The sequence below is a fragment of the Zalophus californianus genome, chromosome 10 (assembly GCF_009762305.2).
Source record: "Zalophus californianus isolate mZalCal1 chromosome 10, mZalCal1.pri.v2, whole genome shotgun sequence".
Classification (NCBI taxonomy): Eukaryota; Metazoa; Chordata; class Mammalia; order Carnivora; family Otariidae; genus Zalophus; species Zalophus californianus.
In genome coordinates this window covers 104,736,529-104,756,070 of record NC_045604.1, presented here as the reverse complement: position 1 = coordinate 104,756,070, position 19,542 = coordinate 104,736,529, and the positions used below count along the sequence as shown (strand labels likewise).

Genomic DNA, 19,542 nt, shown 5'->3' with positions numbered 1-19,542 from the left:
CACACACACACACACACACACACACACACACACACTCACAAATCAAGAGCAATGTGGGTTTAGTACCAATCCTAGCTCGTGAGCCGCATGACGTTGTCATATATCACTTAAGTTCTCTGAGCCTCAGTTTCCCTCATCTGTAAAATGGGGACAATAAGCCCTTTCCACTTGGGGTTTTTCTGGAAGCAGACCCCAAAACGAAGATTTGAGTGCCAAGATTATGTGCGGGAGGTACAGGGAGTAACCTCAAGAGGATGGGGAGGTGATACGAGGCAAAGGAAGGTAGCCAGTAAGGGAGCATCATCGGGCAGAGAGCAATTAGAGCTGATGCCTCTGGGAAGTGGTGTAAGACCCACTTCCACAGCATCACAGCCCCGCTCCATGGGTCATTGCCAGCTGTGGGGAGGCGCGCACGTTCTGCAGCCTTCCATGGCTGCAAATAAGCCTTCAGACAGTCTGCAGAGCCCACAGAAGGCGTGGCCGGAGACATTCAGTATGCAGCTGCTCTCGAGGTTCGAAGCAGAATAGAGTAGTGCTAGCAGTTCAAAGGAGGGGAGGTTCTGGTGTGTATCGAGGGGAGCCTGCAGAAATCTTAGCACAGAGTTGGCATCTGAATGGTGACCGAGATTTCACTCTGGCAAGAAGAGCTTATCTGTAGGGATGGACGAGAGCTGGAGCATGCAGGGATGAGAAACTGAAATGCAAATGGACAATGGCCAGACTAGAGATGACAATAGAACTCTGACCCACGGTCCTGGCAGCAACTAGCCCAGAACCATCACGACTTGGTCGGAGACTGCCAGCTTCCTATTTTTCCCCCCTTTTCCAACTCAGGACCAACCAGAGAGAGCTAACTATATTCCCAAATCAAACACACAAGATGCTTGTTTCTCCATGCCAAGCACCTCCAACAAAAGCACGCCTGTGCCTTCCCTTTTATCCACTCTGGGGCTCCCCCAATCCCCGGCCTATCTGTGAGTCTCTGCCAAACACAAATGAGAGTGGCTGCCCCTCTTGCTGTATGCAAGCTCTGAATGAAAAACGTGTTTGTCTTCATCTGGGTGGTCTTTGTTTCTTTCCACAAGGAAGTTGTATAGGCTGGCCTCACTTTGCACATCTGTAAAATGGGCATAATAGAAGGGTTTCGCTCACGGTTGATTGTGAGAACTCAGTAAGGCACGAATGCGTGGGAAGCACTTAGCTCAATGCCTGGCACATAGTAGAGGCTCAACAAATATTAACTGGGGGGCATGGCCAAGCCCAGCTGGGAGGCAGAGAAGCTGAAGCTGGTCTTGTTGGGGCCAGGGCATCTGGCTGACACTTTTTTTAAAATTGAAGCTTAAGTGACATTCAATATTCTCTACATCATAGTGATCTGATATGTTTATACATTTCGATATGGTCCCCACAATAAGTCTAGTTATTATCTGTCACCATACAAAGTCATTACAATATTTTTGACTATATTCCCCATGCTGTACGTTACATCCCCACGACTCATTTACTTGATAGCTGGAAGTTTGTACCTCTTAGTTCCCTTCACCTCTGGCTGACACTTCTGTGGCCATTCCAGCAGGTTCTATCTCATTTCTCTGGTGGCCTTTTTTTTTTTTTTAAAGATTTTATTTATTTATTTGTCAGAAAGAGAGAGAGGGAGCAGCAGGCTTCCCGTGGAGCAGGGAGCCCGATGCGGGGCTCGATCCCAGGACCCTGGGACCATGACCTGAGCCGAAGGCAGACGCTTAACGACTGAGCCACCCAGGTGTTCCTCTCTGGTGGCCTTTCAATGTGTCTGGAGAAAGAAGGCATTGGTCAAGATGATGACCGCTGGAGCACTTGAACTGTCCACCAAAAGTCCTGCCCTGCCTTTGTCTGGCCTTGCTCCAGAATGTGAACCATGCCCATGGATGGCCAGTCTTTTTTTTTAAAGATTTATTTATTTATTGGAGAGGGAGGGTGGTGGCAGAGGGACAGAATCTTCAAGTAGACTCCCCGCTGAGCTCAGAGCCCCACGAGGGGTTCGATCCCACGACCCACGAGATCATACCTGAGCCAAAATCAACAGTCGGACACTCAACTGACTGAGCCACCCATGCGCTCCCTAGATGGCCAGTCTTACGTGATGACATGATACCCTCCTGCCCTGCTTCTGGACAGGCCGCCAGCACAATGACACCAAGTCACCCACACTCTTTCTCAAGCTCTCTTGGTTAGGACACATTCTGGAGATGGAGGGTGTTCTAGGAGCTGGACAGGGAGGGACTGGGTTCAGTTTGTGGCCATGTCAGGGCAACATTGGCCTGCATTTGGGAAAGCACCCCACCCCCAGCAAAACCTGTCATATGATTCGTTAAAAGCTCTTTCCTAAGCACACAGCTGGTATGTCAAAAGGTTATATCATAACCCAAGAGCAGAACAGGAAGGGAGCGCTTGAGTCCTTGAGGCCAAAGGGTGGGAGAGAGAACGAGACACCTACCAGCTGTTCTCCATCCTGACTGGCCTTTGAATCAGCTGTGAAGCTTTGAATTCAGATTCCTGGGCCCCACCCTACATGCAATGACTCAGACTCTTGCCAGAATTCGGCCGGGAAATCAGCAGTCTTTTAAAAAGTTGCCCAAATCAGTGCACCCACTGTGGAGAACAGTATGGAGGCCCCTCAAAGAATTAAAACTAGAACCACCATATGATCCAGCAATTTCACCTTTGGGTATTTGTCCAAAGGAAAGGAAAACACTAACTTGAAGATATGCACGTCCCCACATTCTCTGCAGCCCTGTTTACAAAGGCCAAGATACGGACACAACCTAAGTGTCCATGGATGTATGGATGGATAAAGAAAAGGTGATTCTATATATGCAACAGAACATCATGCAGCCAATAAAAAATTCTGCCATTTGTGACAAGATGAACGGACCTTGAGGGCACTATGTAAAGTAGAGTAAGTTGGGCAGGAAGAGACAAATACTGTATTATCTCCTTGATATGTGGAATCTTTTTTTTTTAAGGTTCAATTAGTCAACACATAGCACATCATTAGATTTTGATGTAGTGTTCAATGATTCATTAGTTGCATGTAACATGCAGTGCTCATCACCACACAGACACATGAAAAAATGTTCAACATCACTCGGCATCGGGGAAATACAAATCAAAACCACAATGAGGGCGCCTGGGTGGTTCAGTTGATTAAGCGACTGCCTTCGGCTCGGGTCATGATCCTGGAGTCCCGGGATTGAGTCCCGCATTGGGGGGGGGGGGTCCCTGCTCAGCAGGGAGTCTGCTTCTCCCTCTGACCCCCTTCCCTCTCATGCTCTCTCTATCTCTCATTCTCTCTCTCAAATAAATAAATAAAATCTTTAAAAAAAAAACCCACAATGCAATACCACCTCACACCAGTCAGAATGGCCAAAATTAACAAGACAGGAAACGACAGATGTTGGCAAGAATGTGGAGAAAGGGGAACCCTCCTACACTGTTGGTGGGAATGCAAGCTGGTGCAACCACTCTGGAAAACAGTATGGAGGTTCCTCAAGACGTTAAAAATAGAGCTACCCTATGACCCAGCAATTGCACTACTAAGGATTTACCCCCAAAATACAGACATAGTGAAAAGAAGGGGCACCTGCACCCCAATGTTCATAGCAGCAATGTCCTCAATAGCCAAACTGTGGAATCTTTTGGGGAAAAAAAAAATGAACTCCCAGATACAGAGAATGGGTGGCTGGTTGCTGGAGGCAGGTGGGCTGGGAGAGGGGCATGTGAAATGAGTGTGGGGGCAGACTTCCGGTTATAAGATGCATAATTCCTGGGGATCCCATGTACAGCACGGGAACTGGAGTTAATGAGACTGTATCGCATATTTGAAAGTTGCTAAGAGAATACAAAGTGCAAGGAAAGAACTATAACTTTGTGTGGGGACGGATGTTAACCTATTAGGGTGATCATTTCACAATATATACATATATATATGTATATGAGACTAATAGGAGGTTATATGGTCTCAGTTGCTTCTGCTTTTCAGCTGGAGTGGAAAAATAAAGGTGGTGACATCATTATGTCTTATACTTATTCAAAGCCTTTGAACTTTCCAAGCTTCACCCCTTCCCTCCATGCCCTCCACTCCTACCACTCTTTCCTCTCCTCCACCCTGATTTTTCTTCTCTCCCCACCCAGCCAGCCTTCCTACTGGGCTCAGTAAGGCTCCAGTCCATCTGCCGAGAGGACAATACTTCTTGGCAGCCCTGTGATGATGGAAGTCCCTGTCCCGCTCTTCCAGAGAGGCAGCTTCTTGGTCTTCTTCCCCAACCCCACTTCCTTCTTGGAAACAGACCTGCCTGGAGAGACTGGTTTGGTGGAGGGAGAGATGTTTTGCCGTTAGAAAGGCTGGAATCCACTTTGAGATCTTGCAAAAAGCTATTTGGTCCACAGAATTCTATGGCTTTTTTTCTCTGGGTTAAACCTCTCTGTTGAGAGTTATCTTAACTTCCCAGAATGACAGGTCCGATTGTTTCCAGGAAACACTTTTGTTCTGACTCCAAGATTTCCTCCTCTTGAAGCTGTGGGGTGGGCTCACTGGCTCAGCACCCACAGGACAGCGAGAGGACCCCCCCACAAGAACGCTCAGCCTCCCCCCACCCCCCCGCCAGCTCCCCTTCCTCCTTGGCTCCCACCCAATCCCATCTGCTGCTCTGTTGCTGCTTCTTTGCCACGTTCAGATCATGCCTTTTTGGCCTCTGTGTTTTCTGGCTCCGAGAAAAGCTATCCTGTGACTGGCTTTCCCTAGAAATCGCAATCATTCTCCTGGCTTTCCAACTTCTGAGCAGTGAAAGCCCTACAGAATATGTACTTCTTGGGCAGACCCTGTGGATATGGCCCGGTCACAGGAGTGCCCAGTGACCCTTGCTGAGGATCACCCGGAGAAATTCCTCGTAGGGCTCCGAATCAGGAAGAGCTGCCTTAAACCAGAGTAAGCCACGGCTTGTTTTGATGTTTAAGATATTGTGACTCATGCGGCTGATTGCATTTCCCTTTTCGTATCAGCTCTTTGAAAGTGCACCAGTTCTTGAGGCCTTGACAGGCGCTGTACCTTATCTATCCAGCCATTATTTGCCCTTTGCTTTGATAGTCTCACTTGTATGTAGGGTACTTTTGGCTCCAGGACAAGCTAACCTTGAGTCCCTTTCTCAGGGGAAGGGGGGCAGGGGCAAGGACCCTAAAACACTCCGACGCAGAAGAGGGTACAGGCATGAGACAAACGTGGCTTTGAAACTTGGCTCTGCCACCTGCTAGCCATGTGACCTTGAACAAATTACCTCCCCTCTTGGAATCTCAGGTCCCTTGGATGGAGAGGAGTGGCATATGGTAAAACCTCCCTCACAGGACTGCTCTGGGGGTAAATGGAGTAACTGGTAATGCACCAACAGAAAACAGGTTTTCTTTTCTGATTCCAGGAACCATGTTTTTCTTTGCTTGACTCCATTCTGCATCTATCAGACCCAAACTAGGATGGTGCCTACAGCCTGCAGGGAGCTTCCCAGCTCTGGGGAAACCCTCCACCCACACTGGGCCCCCTTCTGGCCTCTCCCTGAAGTCCAGGACCATAGACAGAGGGTGCATTTCCGTTTCACTCAACTTTGGTCTTGTTTGTCCACCATGTATCTGCAGAGTCTTGGGCAGTGCCAAATGTAATATTTGTTACATAAATGGATTCCAGACTCTGTGTCAAAAGCTTGTGAAGAGGGGCGCCTGGGTGGCTCTGTCGTTAAGCATCTGCCTTCGGCTCAGGTCATGGTCCCAGGGTCCTGGGATCGAGCCCTGCATCGGGCTCCCTGCTCGGCGGGAAGCCTGCTTCTCCCTCTCCCAGTCCCCCTGCTTGTGTTCCCTCTCTCTCTGTGTCTTTCTCTGTCAAATAAATAAATAAAATCTTAAAAAAAAAAACAAACTTGTGAAGACAAACAAGAATCCTTCCTGGCTCCCTGATGATGAGTTGCAGGGGCAGGGTAAGGGTGCAAATGGAGAATAACCAGCACGTTGTCCTTCAAGGCTAAGTGTAAAGGTCACTTTCTTTAAAGGAAGACTCTTCTGACCCCTTGGCTTCATTCAAATTCCGTCGATGTACATTCCTGAAGCTCCCTATGCTTCTCCTTCAAAGTACACGCCCCAGGTATAGTTCATAATTTATTGGGTAATTGTTTTCTGCTTGATGTCTGTTCCCTCCACTAGAATATACATAGCAGGGACCATATATCTGTCTCGTCTACCTCTGGACCTCAGCATCTAGGACAGTGAGGAGAACAAAAAAAATCATCTGTTGGGGCACCTGGGTGGCTTAGTTGGTTAAGCATCTGCCTTCGGCTCAGGCCGTGATCCCAGGGTCTTGGGATCGAGCCCCCTGAGTCAGGCTCCCTGCTCAGGGGGAGCCTGCTTCTCCCTCTGCCCCTCCCCCTTGCTGTGCACTTTCTCACACACACTCTCTCTCTCTCATAAATAAATAAAATCTTAAAAAAAAAAATCTGTTGAATGAATGAGTCAGTGAAGGAATGAATGGAAAGAACTCACCATCCAATAAGGAAGGCAGCCAGGCAAGCTGATGTGTGTGGAAAGTGGCAGCTGCAATTCAACTCTGTACAACGTGGAGCCAGAGGACAGCCACTCGATCCAGCTCAGAAGGAAGGATGGAGGAAGGCCTCCCTCAATAGGTGACGTGGGTCATAGACCCGGAGGGTGGAGTCTTTGCAGACACAGAATGGGGCGTTCTGCCCCTGGCAGAAGGATATTCTGTTGCAACCCATAAGTCCACACGTGGTGGATACTAGCAGTACCCAGCCCACATCCCCTTGGCACCCACCCTTCGGTTCCCACCATTTCCTCCATCCTTCATTCTCCCTCCACACGTGCCTGAGGTCCTCCACCTGAGGTCCAAGTACCCAAGGTCAGTGGCCCTTGGAGGTGGAGGATGAATGGCCCAGCTCCCTATGCTTGATTGCAGTGACTCTGCCTTACATCCAAAAGTCTCCAGTGGGATCGAGCCCTGGTTGCCGGCAGTGGTTGCCTGCTCTATAAGGCACCCTTTCCTCACCGGCTGCCTTCCCTTCTCTGCCTGAGTCCCCCATACCTCTGCTGGTATTTTTTGTGATCTCCTCCAAAATATGTTTGCCCTCAAATCCTTGCCTCAGGATCTTTTTCTGGGAGAACCTAGTCAGCTCAGGCTGCCATAACGAAATACCGCAGACTGGGGTTTTAAACGACAGACATCTATTTCTTACAGTTCTGGGGCTAGAAGGCCAAGGTCAAGGTGACGGGGGGGCTGGATTCTCCCGAGGCTTCTCTTCTTGGCGTGCAGGTGGCCACCTCCTCACTGCGACTCCAAATGGCCTTTTCTTTGTGTGCACAAATTCCTTGTAGCTCTTCCTCTTCTTATAAGGACATCAATCCTATTGGATCAGGGCCCCACCCTTGACCTTAATTACCTCTTTAAGGGTCTTATCTCCAAATACAGTTAATGTTGGGGATTAGGGAACACAATTCAGTCCATCAGGAGGGGAATGGGGAGAGGCAATTCAGCTAAGGAAGGTGGGCCTAGAGAGACAGCCAGAAGAGTGATAACAAAACCGTAAGCCTGATTCTGGAAGCGTGTCCAGAGTAGTGGGAAATGCAGATTACAGTCCACAACTTGGGAACCATATGGGATTGAGGGTTCTGAGAAATACGCACACACGTGGTAGGAGTCCAGCCAGCAGGCTGGAGGGTGGCAGGCGCGGGCTTCCACCATAGGGAAGAGGCTAGGGGGCTAGGGCAGGATCCAGGATTCACTAATTTATCCACCATATTGTTTCCTTCTCCTTCACGAATTTATTGAAATACAGAAAAGTACATAAATCCATAGAGTACAGCTCGATGACTTGTCACGAGATAAAAAGGTGCACCAGTACCCTGATCAAGGAACAAAGTGTATCAGTCCCCCACAGAGCTCCCCGTGGACCTCCCTTCCACTTGCTATTTCTCAAAGGTAACCACCATTCTGACCACCATCATTATGGGTCAGCTCTGATTGTTTGGTACTTTATGCACATGGGATCCTACAGTATTTTTCTTTCATATCTGGCTTCTTCTCCTCAGCGTAATACACATAATTATAGTCCATTCTCATTTTTATATGGTGGATGACATTTAATAAACCACAATTCATTTTCCATTCTACCATTGACAGATATTTGTGTGATTTCCAGTTTGGAGTTATTATGAACAACGTCTTTCGGCAATTACACGTACACATTTCTAATCAGTATAATTATATTACTAGGAGTGGAATTGCCAGATTATAGAGAACACGTACACTCAACGTTAGTAAATATTGCCCATTGTTTGTCGCTCCCAATGTGGTATGTTTCCCAGGGTCATGTCCTTACTGGCTCTTGGTATTTTCCATCTTTTTCATGTTAGCCGTTCTTGTGGGTGCATGAGCAGTATCATATTGTGGTTTAAATTTGCATTTCTCTGAAGACTAATAGAACCACACCTCTTTCATTCATCATTTGGGTTTCCTCCTTCATAAAGTGTTCAAGTTTCAGCCATTTCTTTATTATGTCATCTTTTTTTTAATATATAGTTTATTTTATATTCTGAATTCTAGCCCTTTTACGGATACATGTTGTATTAGTTTCTTAGAGCCTCCGTAACAAATTACCCCAAACTGGGTGGCTTAAAACAATGGATGTTTGTTCTCTCATGGTTCTAGAGGCTGAATGTCTGAAATCGAGGTGTTGGCAGGGCCGTGCTCCCTCCGAAGGTTCTAGGGAAGAATCCTTCTTCCCCTCGTCCTAGCGTGTGGTGGCTCCCAGCACTCCTTAGTGCTCCTGGCTTGGGGCCGCATCACACCAATCTCTGGCTCTGTCCTCACATGGCCTTCTCCCTCCCTGAGTGTCTCTGTGTCTCTTCACGTGGCCTTTTTTTTTTTAAGATTTTATTTATTTATTTGAGAGAGGGAGAATGAGATAGAGAGCATGAGAGGGAAGATGGTCAGAGGGAAAAGCAGACTCCCTGCCGAGGCGGGAGTCCGATGCGGGACTCGATCCCGGGACTCCAGGATCATGACCTGAGCCGAAGGCAGTCGCTTAACCAACTGAGCCACCCAGGCACCCACGTGGCCTTCTTATAAGGACACCAGTCACTGGATTTAGAGCTGAAAGGGAAACAACTCTTCTGCTTTATGTCTACTCACTACAACACTCCACTGTCAACGCTTTGCTTTGGATGCCAGATGTGGGTTTTCCTCACCCCAAGCAATTCTCAGACACCAGCTGGGCATCCTGTGATGTGACAGTCCTGACGTTATCTACTGGCAGATTGCGTCAGATCCCAGAGGTTAAGGGCTCAGACCTACAAGACTGCCCCTCCCCCACTTCAGCTGCCAATTTCAAGTCCAGGTCGTCACCTGTGCTTCTGACCTGCCGGCAGTCAATTGGAGGTTCCCCTGACCCCCTCCTCAGAATTGATGATTTGCTAGAGCAGCTCACAGAGCTCAGGAAAACTAGATTTATTCACTAGATTACCAACTGATTCTGAAGGATACAACCTAGGAACAGCCTGATGGAAGAGATGCAGAGGGCAAAATATGGAGAAGCGTGCTGAGCTTCCAAGCCCTCTGGGTAGGGGTGGGCATCCCACCCTCCTAGCACCTCCACGTGTTCACCAACCCAAAAGCCCTCTGAACCCTGTCCTTTGGGGATTTTGGGAGAGGCTGCATTATGTAGGCATAATTAATTAAGTCATTGGCCACTGGGGATTAATTCAACCTCCAGCCCCTCTCCCCTCCCCAGAGATTTGGGGGAGGGGGGGGGGCTGAAGCTGCTTCCCCTGGTAACTACCTCCCTCCCTGTGGTTTTATCTAAGGGCTTTTCAAAAAATCACTGCATTAACATCAACACAGGTGTGGTTGGAAGGGGCTGGTTGTGTGTAATAAGATACTCCTTTCATCTTTATTGCTCTGGAGCTATTTCAAGAACTGAGGACAAAAGACCAAATGTTAGAAACAAAAGATGCTCCCATTGCCCTCCCAGCTTAGAAAATTACACAGGTTTGGGGCACCTGGGTGGTGCAGTCAGCTGAGCATCTGACTCTTGGTTTCAGCTTAGGTGGTGATCTCAGGGTTGTGGGATTGAACCCCTGCGTCGGTGTCTGCACTCAGCAAGGAGTCTGCTGAAGACTCTCTCTCCCTCTCCCTCTGCCCCTCTCTCTCTCTAAAATAAATTAAAAAAAAAAAAAAAGAAAATTAGAAAGGTTTTAGGAACTGTGTGCCAAGGGTTGTAGGCCAAATATATATTTCTTATTATGAACCATAATATCACAAGAGCCTATCCCAATCCAGTATGACCTCCTCTTAACTAATTACAGCTGCAAAGACCCTGTTTTCCAAATAAGATCACATTCCAAAGTTCTGGGTTGACATGAATTTTGGGGAGACCCTCTTCAACCTAGTATAGACATATTGCAAAAATCTACCCAACCCCCCAACTTTTCACTCTCTCATTGGTGCCTTTTAATGACTAAAAGTTCCAAATTCTAATTACAGTCCAATTGATCAACTCTTTATCAGCTCCTGTGGTTAGTGTTTATTGCGTCCCATTTATGAAACCTATAGGTCCCCAGCACACTGTAGCTGTTGAAGCAGGAACTGGTGTGTGAAGGTGGTGTCAGTAGGATGGTGTGGGGCAAATTGAAGGCATGGGTGGGGAGGCTTAACATGAAAGAGAGAATGTTCAAGGACAAACATAATAATGGTAGTAGGTGCTGTTGGGCCGCCACTCATATCCCCTTATCACTCACTTCTGTGAGTCAAAGGCTGCTAACTAAGGACACCTGCCCTGCCTGAGGGCTGTTACCCTGATCACAGAGCACTCTCAGCCTGCTCCTAGGACAAGACAGAGATGTGGGATGCAGCCCTCAACCAATGACATGAAGAGAGGTGAAGGGTTAATATCCCCACTTCCTCACCCCACAGTTGGGCCAACTCAGGTTTGTTCTGCACAGGTCCCCCAAGCCCCTCAGAGCTACCAAGCTTCAGCTGCCCATGGCAGGAACCTGCTTGATCACCCACCCCCATGTCGGTGCCCTCCCTTCCCCACCTTCTGTCTGCTCTCCCCGACTGGTGTCTTCTGGAATTACCACCTTCACAAATTGCTTACGCTGGGGTCCTTGTCTCAGCACCGGTTTTAGGGGGACCCAAACTAAAACAATGGTCTTCAAATCTGCCCAAACCTCAATTTGCTCATCTTCCAAAATTAGGCATTTTTGAACAGAGTAGAAGCAATGGAAATATAGATTTCAGCCAAATTTTAAAAAGAACCTAAAAGAATTTTGTCAAAGTCAGAGCCGTCTTAGGTTGAGACAAGGTCAACAGTGAGGCGCGTTCAGAACCATAGTCAGAATAGTCTGGATGACTGAGGTGTTAGGGGGGTGGTACTGTGTTAAAGGGTCCCAGTTAGCTCTTAAAAATCCTATGGTTCTAGATGGCTAGTGGATTTTTTTTTTTGTCTTAAACTCAAATTTTTAAAGCCCCAGGGGGGCATTCTCAGGGGGTGGATACAGATCTGAAAGTCCCGCTCTACCCTTCCCTAAGACTCGGTGAAATTCACTGGCCCACTCTAGAATACTCTTTCCCCATTTTAGTCAGATCTGGCTAAAATGTAGATTCCTCGCTGTCTCTCCCAAAGAGCCTGATCCAGGAGGCACAAAGCAGGTACAGGGAATATCACCGTTTTTTGTTTTCTGTTTTTTCCAAGCTCCAGGCAATTGTGATGTTCTGTCAGGTTTGGGACCCTCTAAACCAGATGAGATAAGCTCAAAGTGCCCCCAGGCAGCTCTAGCACCAAGGGTCGAGTGAGGCATGGCACTAAGATAGGACGGGCACATGCCAGAGCATTGTTCTTGAACATTCATTGTTATGATTAGGCTACTCTATGCTCTTGTCCTGAGACCGTCCATGCCTCACCAAGAGATAAGCAATGTTGGGGCACCTGGGTGGCTCAGTCGGTTGAGGGTCTGATTTTGGCTCAGATTATGATCCCGGAGTCCCAGGATTGAGCCCCAGGACTGAGCCCCTACTCAGCAGGGAGTGCTTCTCCCTCTAACCCCTCCCACCTCTGACCTCCCTCTCTCTCTCAAATAAGTAAAATCTTTAAAAAAGAGAGAGAGAAGCAATGTTTAAAAAGCAAAGAAAGATAGGGCGCCTGGGTGGTGTTGGGTGTCTGCCTTCGGCTCAGGTCCTGATCCCAGGGTCCTGGGATCGAGCCCCTGCTCCGCGGGAAGCCTGCTTCTCCCTCTCCCGCTCCCCCTGCTTGTGTTCCCTCTCTCACTGTGTCTCTCTCTGTCAAATAAAATCTAAAAAAAAATAAAATAAAAAATAAAAAGCAAAGAAAGCTTTGGTCAAGAGCCAGAAATCAATCCAGCACATCAAGTGTGTTCTAAGGTATTTTAAGTCAGTTCTGGAGAACCACTATTCATTTCCTCTGCTTTGGCTTCTTAAACAACAGAGCGGTCAGTTCGGACAAAAAAAACCCTGGGCGGAAACTCCTAATGGTGTGCTGGCCCCTCCCCTTCCCTCAAATGACATTTACTTTCTTTCCAATCTTCTTCCAAAGGTATCAGGTTGCTCTTCCACTCTAGGGTCAAAAGAGCTGCTTTTGTTCTCAGCCACAAATTTCTCCAGAATTCTCTTCAGGGACAACTTAGCCCTATAAAAGGGGGCGGGTGGGGTCAGGTAGAGTCAGGAGGAATTTGGGAGAAAGCTGTGAAGGGCCCACCTTGCAGCACCATGAAGAGCTTTCCTGTTGGCTTTCTTGTTCTCCTGATCTTCATCCTGAGTGTCCATCATGGAGTTGCCACACGTATGGAGCTGTCCCACTCCCTTCCCCGGTGTGGGCTGAGAGTAGAAGCAAAGGGTCACCTCCCAGCTCCTTCCTGTCCTTGTTTTTTTTAGGTGGCACTGATGTGGCCAAGTTCTGCTGCTTCCAATATAGCCACAAGATCCTTCCCTGGAAGTGGGTGCATTCCTATAAATTCACCGGGAACAGCTGCTCCCAGCAGGCTGTGATGTGAGTATTTCTTGTTTGGACTTTCAGGATCCCCACCAGCCATGTAAGTGCCTGGGCATTGGGCAGACCCCCACAATGCCAAGACGAAGCTCAGGATGGGACTCTGGTAACTTGGGTTATCACCCTGCCTCTGCCACTGAGTGGGACCCTGGAGCCTTGGTTTCCTAACTTTCATACCATGTGCCAAGCAATGTGCTAAGTGCTGGGTATAAAAGGGAGAACAGACAGCCCTTATAGACCTTACATCTTAGCATAAGAAAAGGCTGTTAAAGGCATAAAATAGATAATGCAATGAAGAGAGAGAGAGCAGGAGGGAATTTGTTGTAGGGGAGGCAGAATTTTATCTCTGCCCTCTTAGGGGCTCTGGCTGAGCCTGAGAAGGAAATTGATGTAAGACAGATTAACAGCAAAAAAAAAAAAAAAGCACACAAATTTTTACATGTACATGGGAGCCCCCAAAGGAAAATGAAGACCCAAAGAAGTGGCAAAACCCAAATGCTTTTATGCTAGCTTGAACAGAAAGAGTTGATTGTGGAAATGTGACTAAAATCTATAGGATAGGCTATACGGGATAGTAAGACTTACCTTAACAAGGTCTCTTTGTAAAGAATTCTCTTGGCCTTGACTTCCTATCTCTGGCAATAGGAATGTTTCTTTTCTCCTGGTACAGGAAAGATATCTTTCAAATGGGAATTCTATCTCCTGCTTTCAGGGGGAAAAGAGGAGGTCAGAACACCCTTCTTGCACCTGCTGTTCTTTTTTTTTTTTTTTAAGTGTCTTTAGCTCAAAATAATCCTTCTGCCAAAGTGGCATATTTTTGGGGGGCATATTCTGCCTCCCTTCATCATAGTCACACGAGGACCTAACTTGGTGTGAGGAAGTTCTCCCAGAGGAGTGACATGTACACTGAGACCCCCCAAGGATAAGTGGGAGTGGCCTTGTTCCAAAGTGGAACAAGGATGTGCCAGGCAGAGAGCAGCAGGTGTGTGGGAAGAACATGTCACTGACAAACAGACAGGTAGACAGGAGCCAAGTTGTGCTGGGCTCTTCAGTAGTGGGAGAAAGAACACAGGGCCGCTGGCGGGACTAAATGAGATGTCACATGCAAAGTCTTTGGCACTGTGCCTACACACAGTACTTGTTTGGCAAATGGAAGCTATCTTTAAATGCAAATACACAGGGAAGGGCTGGTTGCTGCTCCCAAGGGCATGGGGTTCCTGAACATCAGAGAATGGTGCAGAAGCGGGGAGAATAGGCTCCAGTGGCAGACCTGAATGTCATTGTTTTGAGACAGTTAGGAATAGGAAAGGGACACTCAAGTGCCTAATTGTGGTGGGGGCAAACTCCTGGGCTTAGAATCTTCTCCTTTGTGTCTTGATTTAAAGCTTTCTGGGGCTTTTAAGATGTCAACATGTAACATCTGGCAAAGAGCCCTGAGCTGGGCTTAAAGCAGTGGCTCCGTCACTTGCAAGCTATGTGACCTTGGGCAAGTCAAGTTTCCTCATTTGTAAAGAAAAGGGGAGAGGGTCAACATCGGTTATCAATCACTGGATGACGGACTGCCCCAAAACTTGGTGGCTTAATACAACAATGATCCCTTTCTGATCTCTGTGGGACAGGACTTGCAGCAGGGTTTGGCCGAATGGTTCTGGCTTGGCATCTGTCCTGGGGGTAGAGTCAGATGGAGCTGGAGTTGTTGAAGCTGGTGGCATCTCCCTTTGGGGCCTTTCTGTGCGGTGTCTCTGTTGGGCCAGTTTGGGCTTTGGCACGGTGTGGTTACCTGGAGTGGGGGGCCTCCTTACAAGCTGGTTCAAAGCTCCAGCCTAAGTGCCCCTGTGAATCAGGCAGAAGTTCCATAACCTTCTATGATTTAACCTATGAGGTCACACAGCATCACCTCTGCTTCGATCTGCTGGTCGACCAGTTGGCCTAAGGCTGGCCTTAATTCGAAGGGAGGGGACACAAATCCCCATCTTTTAATGGGAGTGGTGTCAAAGAAATTTGAAAGGTTCACAAAGCCCTGCCTCTCCCCCATTTTCCCATCATTTTGGCTCTTCTCTCCAGCATGGGGCCAGCCTGAGAGCCCCGTAAATACCACTGTGCCCTGTGAGCTACTCCAGGCTGGAGCATCCCCGACCTAAGCCCTCAGCACAGCTGAGGCTAGAGGACACTCAGGGGTATCAAACAATGACCCCCACTCATCATGAGTGCACAGTGTTGTAAGGAATACAGGAATCCTATATAAACAGCCAGGGCCAACAACCCATGATAATGTGGGTGAGAACTGAGCAGCACAACAGGCTTTGATCTCGTGTTATTACTTGAAGACCTGATGTGCAATGATTCCATGAATTAAAAATAATAAAGACTTTTGGGGGGGGGGGTCAGGCTGATGTTCTAAAATGGATGGTGGGCATGGCATGTGAACGATATCTCCATAAAGCGTCTATGTTAAAACAAAAGAATTGAGAGGCATGGTACAGGTTACATGCTTTGGACTAAAGCTGTTGGAAATGATTTCCTGGGGGAGGTGGGCCTGGGAGCATGGGCTCCAGTGAAAAATAGGGCAGAGGGGAAAGCAAAGACCAGAATCGGAAGCAGAAACTGTAACAGGTGCAGCAAGGCGAGAGAAAGTGAGTCAAGGGGCTGCCCCCGCCCAATTTCCATCTCTACAGGAGACAGAAGTTCTCAGTATTGACTGTCAGCTTATCTTTTCCAGATTCACTACCAAAAAAGGCCATAAAGTCTGTGCACAGCCAAAGGAAAAATGGGTGCAAAGATACATCACTTTGCTCATAGAACAGCAGCTATCCTAACTGTTGAATTTTAAGCCCAAGGACACCTGGGCCCTGCTCCTGACCCTGCTTGTCCTTGGCAGAACCTGGAGATTGTCTTCAGCAGAAGGCTCTGTGGGACTGAGGAGGAGGAGAGGCTTATAATAAAGATTTCTCCATTAAGATTTGATTTGTTCCTAAACATTCTTATTCAGTAAAACCTCAGTCTTCTTCAAAGCAAAGAAACGGAGTCGATATTTTTGGCTGGTTCCCTGCCCCAGCACCGGTATGGCATTCTTCCTTATGTTTTTGTGCCAAAAAAAAAAAAAAAAGGCCAGGGAAAATTCGATATATGTTGGCATAATGCCCATCAAATGTTTTCACATTATTTAGAGACGTAAGTTTATGTTATTTGGAAAATTAAATTCTGTGCAACCCCTCATGGCCTGTTAGTGCTGGGTCAATAAAATGCCTCCATATCTGGCAGTGTTTTCTCATAAGGTGTCAATCAATAAACATAAATATCGAGGCACCCAGGTGGCTCAGTCGGTTGAGCGTCTGACTCTTGACTGTGGCTCAGGTCGTGGTCTCAGCGTTTTGAGATTGAGCGCCCCCCACCAGGGTCCATGCTCAGCAGGGAGTCTGCTTGAGATTCTCTCTTTCCATCTCCCTCTACCCCGCCCCCCCCAAAAGATAGATAAATAAATAAATAAAATCTTTGGAAAATATATTATCTATCCACCGTGAAACTTAAACAACAGAGCTTAGGGAACAGCAATTGAGTTAATTCTGGAATAGTAGAGAAACCAAACTAGAGGGAACCATAGGCAGGTCGGGAGAACAAAGGAGAACATCCTTCTACAGAGGAAAGGAGGAAGTTGGGAAGGGTTGTTTCGAACAAAAGTTCATTGGAGGAAAATGAGAGCTAGAAGTGGCTGTGGTTACCCGGCAGAGAGGACATCTCCATTCTTCCTGCTGGTCTGTGTGAGTGGTGGTGCATGAGTGCTCTCTCTTCATGGCTTCCCCACTCCATTTTTTTTTTTAAATTTAAGTAGACTCCATGCCCAATGTGGGGCTTGAACTCACAACCCTGAGATTAAGAGTTGCATGCTTTACCTGCTGAGCCAAACCCATGTCCCAGTCCCTGCTCCATTTTTGATGAATGAGGTTTCCTTTATTCATTTTCACATTCCCCCCTTTTGATCAAGATCTTTTCTTGAAATCATCATCTGTTCAAGAGTCAGACTTTCTGTATTTAGTGGTTTGTCCTTCAGGCTCAGGAAGGACCTTTCCCAATTGTCATGTTGCATGTCAAAGGGAAAGTGCATAGCAAATGGAAGCCATTTAAGACCAGGTTTGAGTAACAAGGAAGGGCAAGAGAAGGAACTCTCGGATATTTCCTATCTCTATCTTATCAAGGTTTTAAGTGCCAGAGGTCATCTTGAACCTTGAGCCAGCATCACCCATTGGGTTCGTCATTTCTATAAAGGTTTGATGGGCAATGGTCACAAGGCTTAAAAATGATTGTACAAAACAAACAAGGAGCAGAATAATAAACCCAAGGGTGCCTGGGTGGCTCAGTCCATTAGGTGTCTGCCTTTGGCTCGGGTCATGATCTTGGGGTCCTGGGATCAAGCCCCACGTCAGGCTCCCTGCGCAGCAGAGAGTCTGTTTCTCCCTCTCCCTCTGCCCCTCCCCCATTTGCGCTCTCTCTCTCTCTCTCTCTCTCTCTCAAAAAAATAAATAAAATCTTTAAAAATAATAATAATAATAAACCCAGTTTATATAATCGTCCTGAATCAGGAGGCCAAACCTGAAGGTAACCAGCTAGATAGATCAAAAGACCAGGGGTCAGTTAGGCCAGATTTTCTCCTAGCCTGAAATAAAAAAAAAAACTGTTCTAAATTCCAGAGGTTGGGGCACCTGGGTAGCTCAGCGGGTTAAGCATCTGACTCTTGATTTCAGCTCAGGTCATGATCTCAGGATCTGAGATCAAGCCCCCTGTCTGCTGGGTGTGGAGCATAAAGCCTGCTTAGGAGGATTCTCTCAATCTCTCTCTCTCTCTCTCTCTCTCTCTCTCTCTCCCTCTCTCCCTGTGCCCTGCCTCTCCCACCCCCATAAGCACATGCACATGCTCTCACTCCCAATTGCCCAGATAAATCAATCAATCAATCAATCAATCAATCAATCCAGAGTTGCCCCCCTTAGCAATGGCCTAGGAAATACGGATAATGGTGTCATCTTTCTAGGCCAATGCCAGAGTCAAGGAAAGAAAGGATTTCATGTTCAAAGTATCTTGGGCCGAGGTGGCCTACATTGATGTCAGCTACTTCTCTTCCCAGTCATTTGATGCAGAGGGTCTCCAGCGTTCATTCATATAAGACCAGCCATCAGGTGAGTTTTCTATAGCTGTGAGATCTGTACCCAAGCTTCAGGTCCCTGCAGCGAGGAGGACCTCGCATAGTCTTTCAAGGAGGTTCAAGGGCAATCTTTGTTCCTAGGGATGCCAACTCAAAAGGGGGGAATAAAATTGGAAATGTTATTTTGCAGAGTCATGGCCGGATATTTAAGGGAACTAGAAGAATTCAGTGTCCAGTCCAATTTACAGGCCTCTCACAAAACCTCAGAGACAATTAACAGGATTAGAATCTAATATTGACAAAGGTACAAACATAATTTTTCTCTCTGCAATCATCCTCATGATTTTTCCCAGATAATTACAGTGAAATGGATTCATTTGATTCAGTTTGGCCTGGTTATTTACATAAGTGTACCAAGAATAGCAATTGACCATCTAAACTCTTATAAGACTGCTTTGCTGAAACTTTTTAAAAAAGATTGTATTTATTTATGAGAGAGAGAGAGAGAGAAAGAACCTGAGCGGGGGGAGGGGCTGAGGGACAGCAGATTCCTTGCTGAGTGGGGAGCCTGATGCAGGGCTCAATCCCAGGACTCCGAGATCATAACCTGAGCCAAAGTCAGATGCTTAACCAACTGAGCCACCCAGGTGCTTCTGTTGAACTTTTTTTTTTTAAGTATTTTACTATTTGCATTTTTATATTTTTCCCTGCTTTTATTTTTTTAAATTTTATTTTATTACGTTATGTTAGTCACCATACATTACATCATTGTTTTTGATGTTTGTGTTCCATGATTCATTGCTTGCATATAACACCCAGTGCTCCATTCAATACACGCCCTTCTTAATACCCATCACCGGGCTAACCCATCCCCCCACCCCCTCCCTTCTAGAACCCTCAGTTTGTTTCTCAGAGTCCATCATCTCTCATGGTTCATCTCCCCCTCTGATTCCCCCCCTTCATTTTTCCCTTCCTACTATCTTCTTTTTTTAAAAAAATATATATATAATGTATTATTTGTTTCAGGGGTACAGGTCTGTGATTCATCGGTCTTACACAATTCACAGCGCTCAACATAGCACATACCCTCCCCAATGGCTATCACCCAGCCACCCCAACCCTCCCACCCACCACCACTCCAGCAACCCTCAGTTTGTTTCCTGAGACTAAGAATTCCTCATATCAGTGAGATCGTATGATATTTGTCTTTCTCTGATTGACTCATTTCCCTTAGCATAATACCCTCTAGTTCCATCCACGTTATCGCAAATGGCAAGATTTCGTGTTTTTTGATGGCTGCATAATATTCCATTGTAT

At 47.0% G+C, this 19,542-nt stretch overlaps 1 protein-coding gene across 1 annotated transcript; it reads left to right on the top strand.

The window, feature by feature from the left end:
* Positions 1–12,632: 12,632 nt before the first annotated feature.
* Positions 12,633–16,339, top strand: CCL26 (C-C motif chemokine ligand 26). The gene is made up of 3 exons (XM_027614243.2): positions 12,633–12,884; positions 12,977–13,091; positions 15,811–16,339. Exons 1-3 carry the CDS (start codon positions 12,812–12,814, stop codon positions 15,905–15,907), a joined length of 285 nt encoding a protein of 94 aa, XP_027470044.1. The 5' UTR covers positions 12,633–12,811; the 3' UTR covers positions 15,908–16,339.
* The last annotated feature ends 3,203 nt before the right edge of the window (positions 16,340–19,542 follow it).